The sequence below is a fragment of the Ischnura elegans genome, chromosome 6, assembly GCF_921293095.1.
Source record: "Ischnura elegans chromosome 6, ioIscEleg1.1, whole genome shotgun sequence".
Taxonomy (NCBI): domain Eukaryota; kingdom Metazoa; phylum Arthropoda; class Insecta; order Odonata; family Coenagrionidae; genus Ischnura; species Ischnura elegans.
Window position 1 is genome coordinate 88,556,849 of NC_060251.1, and position 16,300 is coordinate 88,573,148.

Genomic DNA, 16,300 nt, shown 5'->3' on the forward strand with positions numbered 1-16,300 from the left:
ACTTACCGATTTATGTTACAATATGATTTTTGAATGCATGTCAGTTCAAATTGTCAAACTAGTTTGTTTTGAACTCATCGGGCGCTTGTAGTTGAGTGTCTACGGTACCTATTTCAACTTCATTTTCTCTAAGCTTCTGTTTTCCTAGCCTCATTTGTGCTCGTATGAGTACCATAAAAAGAAATGAAGTTCTTACAGCTCTTCGCAGTACTGGTAGAGTGTAAAAAATGCCCTATCTTTATCTATGCGTACATTACATCACACCGTCCTCTCCTCCCACCCATATTTTACATGCCATAAATTAGTCACAATTAACAGAGAGTATTAGGCCTGTTCTTTTTCATTAAAGCCACGAAGTACAATTCCCCCCCTCTTCACTTACCTAACATTCTACTATCTAACACCGTGTTTGATATCCCTTCCCGCCTAATTCTCGCTGTATGTAGGCACTATTATTATTTAATAAACCTCCATCATGATTTTTTATACCACTCATTTCTTATCTTCTCCGTCAGTGTTACCTTCTATATTTTTCTCCTTGCCCACATCTCGAATGCCACCAGATCCCCCACCAAGTATCGTGACCTTTCATTAGCGCCATAGTGGTTTTTAAGGTTAACAACATGCAATTTTTGCTTATTTTCGAAAGGAGCATGGACCCTGCCTTGAAAATTACCTTAGCTGAATTCACTCGCAGGGTATATGTTCGTTTCCTCCAAAAAATTTAACTTAAAATTAACATGCCTTCTTCGTAGAGGCGCTGAGATCATGTTGTTGTGTTTTCTCGCGAATGAGGTACGTACGAAGGGCTCCGTCTCTCTGTGTTTTCTTATGGAGTAAATTTGAGTTTACTCCAGTCGGGAGGCGTTTTCGCGGAAGAATTCGTTTTTCGCCTCTGCACAAACATGCTCCCCGCACGTCTGTGTGAGCCTGTTCACTTGGATAGTACAAATTTACACACTAGGATTTATCACGTGCGCTGAAATTATCTCCATTTCCTTTGCGGGAAACGATAGTGCTCGTGTGCATGCAGTCCCATCTCGTAAACCCTCTCGTGGAGCAAATTATTGTTCTCTTTTGTATTTACTCGCGAGTTTCCTGGCGCCAGCTCCAGAGGCAGGAAATCAGCGCCACCTCGCGTTTGGTCTTTCACTCCGCGCGGTGGTTGTTTGCTTTACGTCTGCTGCCTTTGCCGCAGCGGGGAGCTGGTGCTTGAGCGCTGCCCCCGCGCACGGCGCGAAAAAAGAATTCCGCTGAGATTGTTATTAAATCAGGAGTGGAAATTCCCTTGGTTGCCGTTCCTGTGTACTCTCAATTGATACTCTCCTACGATTTGAATGCGTCGACCGAATTTACTCTCCCCAGGGAAATGTTTACTAATTCTGTTACGTTGCTTAAAAAAATGTTTGTGATTTCGCGCAAGGGAGAGAGCTGTAAACACGCTTCACTGGCTGACTATTCTCAGAATTTATCATTTTAGTAGGTATTAGCAGGCCACCCGGCGTTGCTCGGGAAAGATAGGATCCAGAGAGGTGGGAAACTTGGAATTCATTGTCACATAGCAGGATTTTAGGCGCGCTGGACAGCAAAAAATGAAAAAGAAACTATGTACGTGTAATTCTGTAATGCATGGGATCAGCTTATACCTCGCCCCTCAACATTAATCGCTATGTGTGTCAGTACGTGTGTAGACCAGGAACGTCTTGTGAAATCATACCCCAGCAAAAAGGTTTGCGCCGAGAAGATTAATAGGGGAGTGTATTGTCCTTTGAGTTATGTTTTCCGTTTGAGCGCGTCAGAAGGCGTGCCTTCCCGGTAGGATGTCCAATCGCAGAAGTTGTAAGATGTGACGTAATAAATGGTAATGAGAAAACGATGCGAAGGACCTGCAAAGTACATGCTATTTTATCTACTTATATAGATAGAAGATAGATAAAATATTTAGAATGTATACCGTAGCTTTTCTGACGAAAAAGTCGTGGGATTTTTCTCGCGTTCTCCACGTGGTCAAATTATGCACGGCCGATGAGTTTCCGGCCAAATTATCCATGGATAGTCATCCGGAAGAAATGGAGAGAAGCGAGAAGAATTCCTTCGAGGATGATATGAATTATTGAAAATTGTTCGTTGAATAACACTGTTGATAATTAAGTCGAATGACTGGGCAAGTATGCAGCGATATCGATGCAATCCGCACGAGCTGAACTTCTTTCTTTGAATTCATCGGGTATTTGACGTATTAGTTATTCTTGTCAAAAATTAGTATTTTAAAATCGCATATGAACCCGAATCCCATGAAAAAGTCTTATTCGAGGTGGAGTATAAAACCGTATTAGTATGCTCTTACTCTCCGTTAGATTTTTAGATTGAGTCGCGCTTCTGTGATAATGAATGAATCCATTATTTTTTATCATAAATTTCAGCGTGTTGAAATTTCGATACAAAGTTACGGAATGGAATTAGAAAAATTTTTAACTTAATATTTGCCTGCAGATACGTAAGCTCTACGCTACAGATTACAGCGTTTTCAAATAATTTAACCGTTTTTAAGATTTTTTCCGTCATTATTGGGGGTCGTTCCGCGTCTGTGGATTGTGTGTGCTTAGTTTACTGTAATTGTTCCTTGGTCGGCTTATGTTTTCCGTTATTTTGTCCGTCATGCTACGAGTAATATTTCTTCACATCGGCCTCACGGATTCAGTCACTCATTATTCTTCCTCTTTCCTCCCATACTTTGGGATCCTGACTTATATTCCCAATCGCTCACCGCGGAAACTTCTCGTTAAGACTTTGCTATTGTTAGCGTCTCAAATTGCAACCTCTGCCTTTCATCGACTCAATTCCAGAGCAGCCGAGGCTTCTTTTTCTTTTTTTTTCCGAGGTTAACCAGACTATATATTTATCCGGAGATTCACCTTAAGATAAAGCTACCGTTTTTTCCGTGTTTGTGAAAAAAAAATGCCCACCAAACTTCAGTTCTGGGTCTTTCTCTTTGTACGGAGATGTTGAGTGTAGGTATTTTGGAATATGAAATCAGAATTTTGTGAGCATGCCTTGACAGACCCTGAAGAAAGAATTGCCATATCCAAGGAATGCGTGCGGGACAATGCAAAAATTCAAACTTACCGAAATGCTTAAAGTTTGCCATCCATGTTGTTTTCGTGGCAAAATTTCCAGAGTCACTTGTGGCCTGACCTTAAAGAAAATAATCCAAATTTTTTCCGTTGAAGATTTAACCCCACATAACATATATACTTTTATCCTTTTTAGTTATACCTATATAGTATTATTATTGAAGGAGAAATACTACAAATGTGTGTGTCTTTCTAGATTTTAATTTTTTCAGAATAGTCATTGTCACGAAAAATGGGGACCTGTTGTGTTAACTGAAATTACGGTATTCTGTTGTATTGCTTACTATTCGAAACATTCGGCAGTAGAATTATAGTTTTTAGTCTTGGGCAGGTAATCATTTCATTAGCGCTGTAAACGGAATATTTTGTAAAATGTCATTCGTAGGTTTGAATATGATGGGTAGTTAGTTAAACTAAGCTTTTTTTGTTTTTTTACTCTAGATTGGCAATATAATTTAAATATAATTCTGGATGCATGGCTGTAATTACAAATTTTATGAAGAGACGTCGAGACTAAAGTCATCTTTTTCCGGAGAGATATTGTGGAACAGCATATCAGATGATGAAGGAAGATTCCGTACTCCTCACTTAATTTAATTTCACAGCTCTGCAACAGTTATTTCGATTGGCTAGCAATCTTGAAATGAGTACTTACCCGATGATTATTACGAGCCAATCGAAAAAAATGTTGTAGAGATGTGAAATAAAATTAAGTGGGCAGTACGATAGCTTAGTTCATCACTAAACGTCAAGACTTTTTAATAATAATGATTTCTTTATTTTTCAAGCGAATTTAGGACAACATTGTCCTCTCTTACAATTAACTTGATTGACAATCACAAACATCCATGCCCAGGATGGTTGTCAATCCACCCAGGCGGGATTCGAACCCGCGACCTCTAGGTTAGCAGTTGAACTAGAACGGGGTGTCATTACGCCGACCTTTAGTCTGCTAGACTCACCGAGCAAATTGAAGTTGTACATCCACGATGATGAGGCCGCCTTGAAGACGTTGCACCAGACGAGGTGGTGGTTGTCGTCGACGAAGAATTCCCACGCGTTGGGCTCGCCCAAGGAGTTGCCGTCTTCGGTGACCAGACCGTTCGCCTTGCACGTCTGCCACACCCTCGACCGCCGCCTCGCCAGCTCTGCCTCGAGGGCCATGTCAGACATCGTCACCTTCCCCGCGGCTGCAGTTCCCTCGTCGTCCGCCTGCAGGAATCGACATAATTATTATTAAATTTATTATACCGGATAAGGCAAGGTTACCTTTTGCGGATCACCCCTACTATCGCCCATCCTTTATTATTAAAGTATTCAATTTTGGAGTGTAGAATGTTAAGTAAACGAGGGAGAGGAAGGAAGAGTATAGGATTTTCAGATAGAATGAAAGGGAGTAGGCCTTATTGTGAATTGAAGAGGGAAGTGCTGGAAGGCAAGGGAGGCTCCCAGATTGCTTCTTAAGTACTCCATGGAAACCTACCTTAATCGGTAGAATACTATAATGATAATAATTTTATCTAGTAGGTAGTATCTCCTCTGGAAGTTTCCTCACCTCGACTACCGTGAAAACCAAAGTGTAATGAAGGAATTTGCAAAAATATGGAATGGTAACTTAGAGCATTAATAAAGAGGATAACCGAAAGAAGAAGAAACGCGAAGGAACAATAATTATTTTGTCGTATTCTTACCTCCATTGCTCTCATTTACCGTCGTTACCTATTTTGTTTTTTTTATTGTTTTGCTTACTTAATTTTTGGTAGATAGTATTTCGCTAAGACCAAAGTGCACATAATTTTGTGCGATGTTGTTTGAGCCTCAGTCCTTTTTTCTTGTGAGCATATACGCTTTACTGTCATAATTAACTAATGTACATACAAATTTATTACATAATAATGAAGTACATACTGATGTAGTGTACGAAGTAGGGAGTATGCCCATGAGTCTGAGGAAGAAGTTTTATGGTGTATGATAAATACGCTTGCGCCCTTATCAGAACGCCCTGTTATCTACCGTGTTTGCGTCTGCCTACTACAGGTTGTAGGCAAAGGGTGCAGGTGGTGCGTGTACCGAAGGATATGGGATGCTGAGATCTCTGGTCGTAGGGAGAATGTTCGGTGAAGCAAGCATCGTTTTGTAACTTGAGGAAGTGAAGTAGAACGCATTACGTCTTGAATAAAGAAGTAGACTCGGAGTTTAGGGTCGGTATGTTTGAACACCATTATCTGTGTGCAGAATGCCATATGGACGTTCCATCTGTGGTGTTGTCAGAGTGGGTGTTTACCTCCATCAGCTCCCTCATGCCATATTGAATATATTGAAATAGACGCTTGCAATTTCCACTATTATAAAATTTATTGCGACCTTGGGTTCAATGTTACATCATCAACTTCAAGGTGACGTGTTCAATGTTATTACATTTTCACCTTGAAGACGATGGTGTAACATTCAAACCTAGGTAGTTACAAAATGTATAACCGAGGAAAATTGCTAGTGCTTATTCATACTGAATATTGGTCAAATGCTAATGAAGTCATAATGTACAATTTTTCTATTGTGATCGTATAGGTAGAATGGAAGGAAATAGGCTTTCCTATTAATTGAATTCTGCGCGGCCTGGTGGGTCGAAAAATGACCATTTTCGGGACCAAATTTGCCCAATATGGAAAACTTGACCGATGCCAAAGTCTCAGATGCGAAAATTTATTCAGAATCGGTTATGTTAATCGCTGTCACCATAGGCCTAATGTTTAAAGTTTTGCTAAAGTGCAGGCGGAATTAGGAGACAAACTCCTTACAGAGAGAATTACATGGCAACTGAGGCCATATTGGTGGTAGCAAATGATGGTTATACTTTTAAACGTTATCTTCTCGAAATTTAATGCCAATTTTAAGAAATTCGTGGGTTTGCGATGCGCGAGAACGATCCACGAATTACAAGTATTGGGAAGCAGCTCAGCACCAAGGATATCTGTCTACCTGTGGCATCACTTCACATTTTGCAAGCCAAATTTGCGGTAAATTAAGCAGATTTTCTGGCACAATCCCTTTGTTAAGGTCTCAGTTATATTTTAGATGGAAATAATATCTATAATGTTTCCAAAAAAATAAATTTTGAAATGTATAGCCACCTTGACCGCTCTGCCAAAATTTACCCTGAGGTTCGAGTAGGACAGCGGATGAGAACCCAGGGTGGGCTCTTAGAAGGGCAAATTCACTGGGGCTGGGAACCAAGTCTTATTCAACTTATTCGTCCAGTCATCCTCAGGAGGGGTTTAGTGGGGAAGGAAAAAGGAAAGAAGTGCCGCCGCGATAGGGAGGCCGCCGACGCCTCCGGGGTGAGGGTAGGTTCGGAAGGTAGGGGATAGGGAAATCCCATCGCCGTCATTAGGGCGGCGTGGGCCACTACTACCAAGGAGGTTGTAAATATCTGGAATAGGCACCACTGGTTTCGAGCGCGGAGCGAAGTGTGGCCGGAATGGGGGTGCTTGGGAAGGACAAGCCACGCCCACTTTGACCAACACATTTACAATCCCATAAGGGTCAATGCTTTCTATTTGGTGAAATTTTTGGTCATACCTCGTTAATACATTAAACCAACCTATGGAACGCACATTGTAAATCTTTTTTTCTTACTTCATTGGTAGGCTTCGCGAAGTTATGACTCAAACATCTTTTCCCAGGGAAAAATTATTATCAATCACCACGGTTACGTTCTTCAACCAGCTCAGCCTAAAATAAAATTTTACGAGAGTAAACTAGTCATTTACCTGGACTTATACTGCTATTTAATTGTATTATAGCAAACATAAATCGAACAATTACAGTAATAATGTATATTTTGAAGGATATCCCCACCAGTAAAGTGGCTAACAGACACAGAGTTATTACATTAATAGAAGTATCGCGAATGATGGGAAAAATCCGATGACTACCGCAGGGGAACCACTAATGGTTTTGGTATCATTTTTCACTTAGTGCAATTCATTTTCAGAACAAAATTTAGCCTCCTCAAAATATCAGTCGGAGACATAAGTCCAAAAATTGTGAAACCAAGATGGCGGAACTTTGACCACGCTAAAAACTCGGAAACAGCGCCTCCAGATATTTACAACCTCCTTGACAACTACCGAAACCATAATTTATTGTATCTACGGAAAGGAAAGGGTTTCCTATGGAGAAGAAAAAATCTTACGATTTTCCGTAGATGTTCGGGTAGGACAGCGATGTTGACATGTCGTCGAAGTGTGACGGGGGGAATGGCATTCGGCTCACCTTTTGCATGGACGACGCATCGCCGATGAGCGCCGCGGCTAGGGTGTATCGGGAGCTGTTCTGGGCGAATTCCCTCAGGCCGGGACCTTCCGCCGCCCCCGCGTCGTAGTGGCTGTATTGCTGCAGGAGGATGAGGGAGTAAGCGGTGATTGCAAGGAGGAAGAGGACGGTGAGGGCTTTGGGCCTCTGCTTGGAGGCGGGCCTTCGCCCCGGAATCAGGCCCATCCTCTGAAGGGATCCCCAGAAGGAGGGACCGGAGCCCGGGTTCCGCATGCCCTCCATCTAGTGGGCCCTCACCGCGTCCAACTCCTCTGCTGGTCGACCATCTGAAATAGAATTCAAACGTCCATAATTACCCTGTAATAATTGTAGTAATTTACTCACTTCTTCCACTCCATGGCTGTCATGAGTTGGTTAGGGGGAGCTCATCCTGTGCCAAATCATTTGCCATTCCTACTTTCAAGCTAGGGAGGTCAGTTACTTTCATGAGGTCACCTGGCTCTGAGGATTCTTAAGGTTGTCCGGAGACTTCATCGGGGATTCAAACCGGAGACCATTTGGTCAGTAGCCACCATGCTTTCCATTGATAATATTAGTCATAATAATTATGTTTAGCCACAGTGGGAGAGCGCGGTGTGATCAGGGAAAGGATATTGCCCACTGGTCAGGTTAAGTGAATTTCACACGTCAATAAACATTCTGGTTAATTCATGTCGGAATTATTCCTTTAGTAATGAATTTATTGGCATTATTACATCATTTTTGTACATTTCTATTTCGGTACATTAAGCATTCCATAGAAAACATCGTATGAGGGAATACTTACTGAAATGTGCGCTGGAAAGAAGGAAAAACAACTTACGAAATTTCTGCGTATAACTAAATTTACCCGAGTTTATGATAGTTACTGGTGGCATTGGCGGTTGATATAGAGCTGTATTAGTTTGTTAGATTACCCAGTTACATTCGAAGATAACTTCTCTTCTCCATTTTATGGTAATATTTTGTTAGGGATTTAATATATTTGATGACATAAAATCAACTTCAACGAGAATGTGAATCAATGCGAGTTTCATATGGTTCACATTTGGTATGACCGAGTAGCATACGATATGTGTGGGGATTTCAAGGCTTGTTGTAGCAATAGCTCTCGCTTAGCATGTCGCTAGATGTGAACAGGCCTATATTGTACAAGGGAGCCTAATTCGCTGAAAAATCCTTTTACTCCTGTTTAAAATTTTAAATATGTATTTTTTCGTGTATTATCATGTTATGTAATTGCATTTGATATGCCTCCTATATCCAAGTCTGATGAATTGTCGATTTTAACATTGGATTATATCACTTTTGCCTAAGTAAGGCGAGGTTAATTAGTATCATCAGGGAAACAGGGTTTTCAAGTGCTGATAGTTTTACTTTTAGTTTTTTAGATAGTCTTAGTTTTTTTGCTCATTGTGAACATAGGGTGAAATTATCTTCATCTGACCACGTAATGTTGTAATTATGTTACAATCGTTTTGGGGTTGAATTATGAGTATCTCAAGATTTTTTTTATTCTAAGAGGAGACACAAATAAGAAATAAATAGCAGTTTTCCGCTTTGTTTTTTTGATATCCTGAGCACTGTGTCACGGTCTAGATTTAATAATAGTTTTTTTTTGCGTTTCTAATGTGTTGAAGTACCAGTGTGCCTCTACAGTTGTGAAGAATTTCGACGAGGAGTAGTGAATATGTGAATCGAAATAGCGCACCCTCCGATGAAGTGTGTCCGATTCTCGACGTGAGGATGTGGGGTAAATCACGAGAGAATCCTTGTCGGCGCTTTTCATTTTTTTCACTCCTCTCTCGGGGGGATTTCTTAAGGATTTCTTTCGTGTATTGTGTAATCACCTGGGTCTCGTAACTCCTCTTCAAGTGTGGGCCCTTTGGCTTGGAGTCATCCGTCATCCCGCCGAGGGATTTAGGCCGAAGTGAAACCGGATGAATGACTCCTGAGCCACGTGGAGTGGACTCGACCTATCCGCCAGGCGCAATCCGACCCCTAGGGAGGCTTAACCTATCCTCACCGCTCCTCGTATTCCTCCCACGCTACAAAGGGCCGTAGGAAGGGCAGGAAAGTACAGGATAGTGGCTTTTGGGCGGAGAAATGTTTCTAGGACTCTTATGCTTAAAGCTGGAAGAGTTACGGTGTGACAAATTTTAGCTTTCTTTTTTTTTATCTCGCCTACGTCTCCTTTAGCATCACTGCCCTAAACAGACGTGTGGTAGTTACTGTAGCTTGAACGCCTTTTAACGCACCTTTAATTTGTGTGTCACCTTGTTTTCGGTTGATAATAATGGTCTTCTCACTTAAACCCATATACATTTACTGGAATCCACCATAATTCCACACTTGTCTCGGATAAATTCATAGGGCATGGTCGTATGGATGTGCAAATGCATAGGATTCCCATTTTCATGCGATATCAATATGAGGTTAATTGATTTCATGGTACATGAACTTTCAAATGATAGTTGGAGAATTGGAACTTGGTTCGGATGTAAAGTTTGGAGTGTACTAATTGAAGTTTTCGTCATGCCTGGAACAAAGTTCAGCAAATTTGATCCTTCAAATTTTATTGATTTTTTTCATGACGAATTTCAGTGTTGGCGAAAATTACTCTGCACTGGCGTTCGTGACTGCGTTAGTTACTTGTATTTAATTTTTGCATGCTGTAGCTTGTGAAATGTGGAGATCATGTATTCAATCTTAGGCCTCCACGGCCGAAAATGCATTGGAACTTACTTCGGAAGTAATAAGTTCAACTGATTCGGGCATGATATAGTCGAAGTTCGACACATTGAAATGAAAGGTACTTAGTTGCACAATAATTTAATTCGTGCGACGCGTTTCGGCTCACAGAGTCATCATCTCAATTTTTTTATTCGATGTCAGTATCACTGAATGTGTGGTATTATCATCCTAGAAATCAATCCATTTGGGAATCGTGACGATTTTATATTTCCGGAATGACTGAAAGAGTCTTATCGACTCCTTCCGTCAGATCGTTCGCCTTGTGTGCTACGACTCCTGGCGGAATGAACTTGTTTGTAAACCTCGCGGTCATTGTGTGGGTGCGTCAAGGGCCCGTGACCCAGTTCCCCGTTTTTGAAGCCTCTCTCTTCCCGAGTTCGTATCGGGGCGTGACGTCATAATTCAGTGTGCAGTCGATGGATTGAATGCGGATCCCTTCTAGAGACTGTATACATTTGCGGTTGCGAGCGAAGTCGCGGGTGAATCTCTCCTCACTTGAAGAGACCGGCGCCTATTGCCATGGATGTGTGACGTAAGCGGTATTTGCGAGGAGTGTGGGGGGAGGGGTTGTTGGAGAAGGGTGGAATTGGGGGTAGGGAAGGGAATCTACCTTACTCTTCGCACGCGACCTTGTGGTATTCAGAAACGGGCGTGGAGGAGATCATCGGGGAAGCCCTTCAAGTAGTAAGCGTTCTCTCCTCCCCAGCGGTGAGCTCAGGAGTGGGGCTTATAATTTTAAATGCTTCCCTTTTGCGGTTCTTGTATCTTATCTCGGCGCTTTTCCTCTATTCCCGAGGCACATCTGGACTTCCTTCATGACTTGATTTATTTTATATATATTTTTTCATTCTCCACCCAAGGCTTTTTCCAACTGCTCATGTTCTCCTGTGTTTAACAGTTATAAATTAAATTTTGCGGCTATAGTAAATTTTGAAAATGCCAAAAATACTGATAAAATTTTTTCAAATCGTATTTTGTAATACGACACCAGTAATATAATTCATTGCCTTCGCTTTAGAGCTGTCAATGCAATGGCATGAATGTTTAGCGTTGTTACCGTGTCAAAATGTGTGATAAAACATCTCATATTTTGGTAACCCATTTGTAACCAACCCATTAACCTCACCTAGAGTTGTTGTAAGATGAATCGTCGTTAATACTTCCGCGAGTACTCGTCATGTTAAATAAAAAAGTTTGGACTGTGTCGTTGCGTCAATTTTCTGTTGGCCACAATGGTTCCCTACCGATGCTGGTCGCTCTCCTAAAGGAATCAGATTCCCTTGAAAACGCGACCAGCATCGGTCGGGAACCGTCGAAGCCTCGCAAATATTGACGCGGCGACATAGCCCAAATTATTAAGATAATTTTTTTTCAATCTTGCGCTGATAAGAAAATACTTATTTTTTTAATGTATGCGATTCTTATTGGCAATGATATGTCACGGTCTGCAATAGAATCGGAAAGATATTCAGGAAAAGTCAGAGAATAGAAAAGGACCCCTAACTTATCCTAGAAAAAATGAAGGTCTAAGAAAACTCGATGGTTTTGGCTCGTTTGAACTCTATTCGCGTTTATAGGGAGTTGTTTTTGGCTTAATCCAGTGGAGTGGAGTTCTTGCATATTACTGAATTTAGAAGTTACTGGCAAAATTCGGAATGAAGCATGCATGAAGATTTTATAGATAAAATAATATGTATGATGGTGTGGCGTCATTACCCTGACATAAGGAAAAAATGTTGCCTCCATTGATATGAATGCTTCCTGATTGAAAGTATGCTATCAACGAATCCTATTGATTTACTTATAATGATGGCGGTTTAAAAAAATACTAATTTTAGAAATACGTGTTTTTGAAAAATGTCAAGGAAAATGTATCCAAAAGCACCTAGAAAACCTAGGAACTCCATATAGTCGAAATTGAGAAGCTTAACCAACATACTGATTATTTGCGGAGTTTAGTATCACACTGTTAAATTATTGGAGAAAACTAAACTTATTAGACCGTTGTTAAATAATTTTTGAGCTCTCAAATAATCTGGCATAGCCTCTCATATTTGAGTAAAATATATTTTTCGTGCCCCCGTTTTTCAACCAACGCAAATATTTCTTAGATTATCTGGTGCGTATTTTGATCGGATAATCGCTCGCGTTTATGTTTAGCCTTTTAAGGTCCATAAAGATTGCTGCCATTGGATTGCATTACAAAATGCGTTTAAAGCCTAATATTAATGCGTAGATTCCAAATCATTTATTACAGGGTTCCCACTCAACCGTGAAAACCTTAAAACCGTGAAAACCTTAAAACCGTGAATAAGCCGTGAATTTTGTCTGCTGTGAAAGAACCTGGAAAAAGCCGTGAATTTCGTCATAAAACCTTAAAAAAAATAACCTGCCGGCCTCGGTGGCGGCGGGGTAACGTTCTCGCCTGCCAAACAAGAGGTCGCGGGTTCGAGTCCCGCCTGGGTAGGTTTCCCCTGTCCAGGGCATGGCTGTTCGTGTGCGTTTAATTCTTAAATTTGTTGAATATCCCGATGTAAAGTGGCCAACATGAGCTGTATTCGGTGGTTTGGGAATTAAAAAAAAAAAAAATCTCTCAGAATGGATTTTATGACTTCGATTGAAGGATCAAAAGAAAAATTGCTACGTCAATCATATTTCAAGGTCACACGCAGACACTGTCCACGCATTTACCTGCACACGTACATTCGGTTATTATATATATAATTTGTTTACAAGTTCAGGCAGCAGGTTATGACTCCCCAAGTTACAGTATCACTCCCAGGAGAAAATTTTCTTTCGCTACACACTTGTGTGGTTGGACATTAGAGCGACTTTAAAAACGATATTATCACATGAGTTTCATGATAGCGCCCCCTGTCGGCAGATTTCTGAACTTGCTGTCGTCGACAGCTCTGCAACCGAAACTACTCGACTCGACATTCGTAATGCTAATCGAATGATTCGAGTCGAGTACCAACGACTCGACTCGAATTTTCGTGCACTCGCACATCCGTAATCATTCAGCATTTTGCTATCGAAAATTGGCAAGGTTCACAACCCCCGCTTCTATCTTTACGCGGGATGTCACCGCCGTTTCGGAAAGAGGACCCATGACGTGTTGCAGTGAATGAGGCGCCCGGGACACAGTCACCACGGCGGCTCATAGTCACCGATGCCCCTTCGGTAGCGGTGACTTAGCGGGGGAAGGAGTCTGGCGAGCCGGCGTCGAGGCTGGCTCCTTTATATAAATAGAAGGGAGAAGGAGAGGAGATGAAGAAGAAGAAGAGATTAGGGGGAGAGTGTTTGGTTTCACGGGTGGCAAGTGCCAGGGGTCGTTGTTTGGCCGGTCGGGGGCGTGGAGAGGGGGCGGGTTGCCAGACGGCGCCGGCTATAGCGTCTTTGCCTTTGGAGTTGGTTGGCAGTGGTGTGACGTACGGTGGGCATATTTTCCGGCGTGCACTCAATTTTTTTCCCTTCCCGTAGCACCTGCTTCGCGGCGAAAGTAGTTCCCCAAATTCGTTGTGCGGCCGGCGTCGGGAGGTGCCAAGTGTCATCTCGTGTAGCCCGGGGTAAATGTGAAAAATAACGCTTCCCGAAGGACACCGAAGATCAAATGAGCGGGCGGAGTGAGAAACGTGGGTAAACCAGAGGAGCCCGAGATGAAAGGACACTGAAAGTTTGGGCGTAGTTGTTGTTTCACTTAGCCTTGCTTCTGGGGTGGTATTGATGTACATAATGAATAAATTTTTAATTAAATTACTGATTTTTTAAATTCAGTAGCCTTGAGAATGGGTAATGTCACGGAACCCGACGGCTGCCTTAGATTTTCTTTCCCGCACGCAAATTCTAGTGAAGTTTATTCATTCTATTCGCCGGGAACGTGTTAAATCATTGATGTATATTGATATATACTTAAATGTATTATGAATTATTTAATTAATGAATTATGAAATAAATATAGTTATATAGGTGTATAATAATTGAGAAGAAATTACTTTGATATTTGACGTAAATTTCCGTGCCGACTTTGCGGAAACAGCTGTTCAGGGCCGTTGTTTTTGGTGGATGGATTTATAATTTTCCCTAGTATTTTGGTGCTTTACAATACTTCTCAGCGATGATTCGTCTGATCTCTGATATGATTGCACTAGTAGTTTTTAGATACTCATCGATTATATTTAAACATTGCTTTGCCCTGTCCGCCGCTGCTGCTGTGATATCGACATAGTCCCACTTTTACTTTCTTTGTGTAATAAACTTTTTAAATTTAAAATTAAATTTAAATTTAAATTTAAAAATTTACTTTCTTTCTTTGTGAAATAAAAGAACACCATGTCAAACAGTCGTCGAAGTAGTCCAGATATTTACATTATGCGATAGCCATACCGCGTTGGACATTGTTAGCGTTGAATGCTTTTTTAAAAAACGTGTTGGATGCCGTATTCGCTATTTTTCACGCTGAGATTTATTGGTCTGATGGCTTATTTAATTCGTGTGGAGAATAGCCTCAAGCTTCCTTGGATGGTTTCTGAGGGATACTGAAGATGAATTGGGCAGGCGAGGTGAGAAACGATGGCAATAGAGAAGATTTGTATGTAAAAAGGACGCGAAGGAGCTCGGTCTACAGTGGAAACGAGACTCCAGAGCGGGCTCGCAGGTTACACTCTATGGGGCAGGGTCTATAAGCGCGATCTTTTCACCTCTGCACCCAGAAGGAGGGAGGACGGGAAGGAGAAAGGAAGGAGGCGCCGCAGCGATAAGAGCACGACGACGCCTCCTGGGAGTGGATAGGGAAGGAAGGGAAGGGACGAGGAATCCCGCACCGTCACAAAGGCGGGCGGGTCCTACCATCAGCGAAACCAGGCAAAGCCATTAATATTCTAACGACCTTGGAGGATTATTCTAGGAGGAAGAATAATCCAACGATCAGATCGTTAGATAGCTCGGTCTACGGAAGAAAAGCGCTTTAGTTTGGACTGGGCAAGGAATTTAGAAATAACATGAGGAATATGATGTGTGAAAATGTATGCAAAAGTGCCCCAAGATATCCTGAGAAGCAATAATAAAGGGAGATACCTCGTAACTGCTATACTGATGTCTAAAATGAAAATTTCTTTTTTTAGATCCACGATAAAAACACAAATGGTAATTTCCACACTATTTAATTCACCACTCAACTACCAACTGTGGTTTCAACACTTTGTGTCATTTTCAAGGATTAGAAAATGACACAATGTGTTGAAACCATGGTCGGTCGTTGAGTGGTGAATTAAATAGTGTGGAAATTACCATTTGTGTTTTTGTCATGGATGTAGCAAACTTCCACAAAATCAAGCCTGAAACGATTTTATACGCTCTTTTTTAGGCTATGGTTGCCCATGGTGAAATGCCCGTTATTTTCTTTTTGACTAAATTTCTTGCGAGTCGCGTTTTATTTTTCTTCTATCGGCAGTACTGAAGACATGGAGATAAAAGGGTACTGAAAGGCCCCGTAGACATTATGTAAGAAGGATAGGATAGCCAAGATAGATGGGATATCTTAATTATATAGGGAACTTAATGGAAGGGTAAAACTTGGAAAAAAACTGATAATAGGTTTAAAATAATAGTAGGGAGGAAAAAGAAATTGAAATGGATATGTGGAAATGGAGGAAAATATTAATCAGTTATATGATAGTAGTTAAGTTTAACAGCGAGTGTAAGGATTTCATTTGCGATTTAGTTATTGATTTTTACGAATATCTTACGGTAACGTTCATTATTTTCCCAGCCATCTCTATTTATTCTTATTCTTTGGCCCTACTTACAACGCTCTTACAGCGCCCTATAAATATTCTCATTGTGTACCCTCTCAAACCTAGATGGGCAGTTCGTCGTAAAACTTTCGTTTCATTCTATGGAGGAACACATTATCAAGTTGTCCCAATATTATTGGCACTATAAATCCGGGATAAAGTGGTAAAACTCTCTCCATCGCGGGGATTTTAACTGAAACTCCTAGAAAGCTAGGTTTTATTGGCCACAATGCGTTACGGTACCCCTATGGAGATTAGTGCCTGCCTTCGGAGATTTGTGCCTGGGGTACTGATTTTCAACTT

At 41.3% G+C, this 16,300-nt stretch overlaps 2 protein-coding genes across 7 annotated transcripts in view; one reads left to right on the top strand and one right to left on the bottom strand.

Moving 5' to 3' along the window:
* The window catches only part of LOC124161128 (calcium uptake protein 1 homolog, mitochondrial), a 107,610-nt gene that overhangs the window by 37,058 nt on the left and 54,252 nt on the right, over nucleotides 1-16,300 (top strand). The gene's annotated exons all lie outside the window — the stretch shown is intronic.
* LOC124161129 (carbohydrate sulfotransferase 11-like) overlaps nucleotides 1-16,300 on the bottom strand; it is a 63,074-nt gene that overhangs the window by 9,722 nt on the left and 37,052 nt on the right. The window contains exons 2-4 of one of the 2 annotated variants that reach the window (XM_046537358.1): nucleotides 7,410-7,735; nucleotides 4,097-4,346; nucleotides 3,127-3,195 (exon numbers count right to left, since the gene is read on the bottom strand). In XM_046537358.1, coding sequence (XP_046393314.1) covers nucleotides 3,127-3,195; nucleotides 4,097-4,346; nucleotides 7,410-7,691 — 601 coding nt within the window. In that variant the 5' untranslated portion in view covers nucleotides 7,692-7,735. The remainder of the gene's footprint in view (nucleotides 1-3,126; nucleotides 3,196-4,096; nucleotides 4,347-7,409; nucleotides 7,736-16,300) is intronic. The other variant, XM_046537359.1, reaches the window with a different exon arrangement.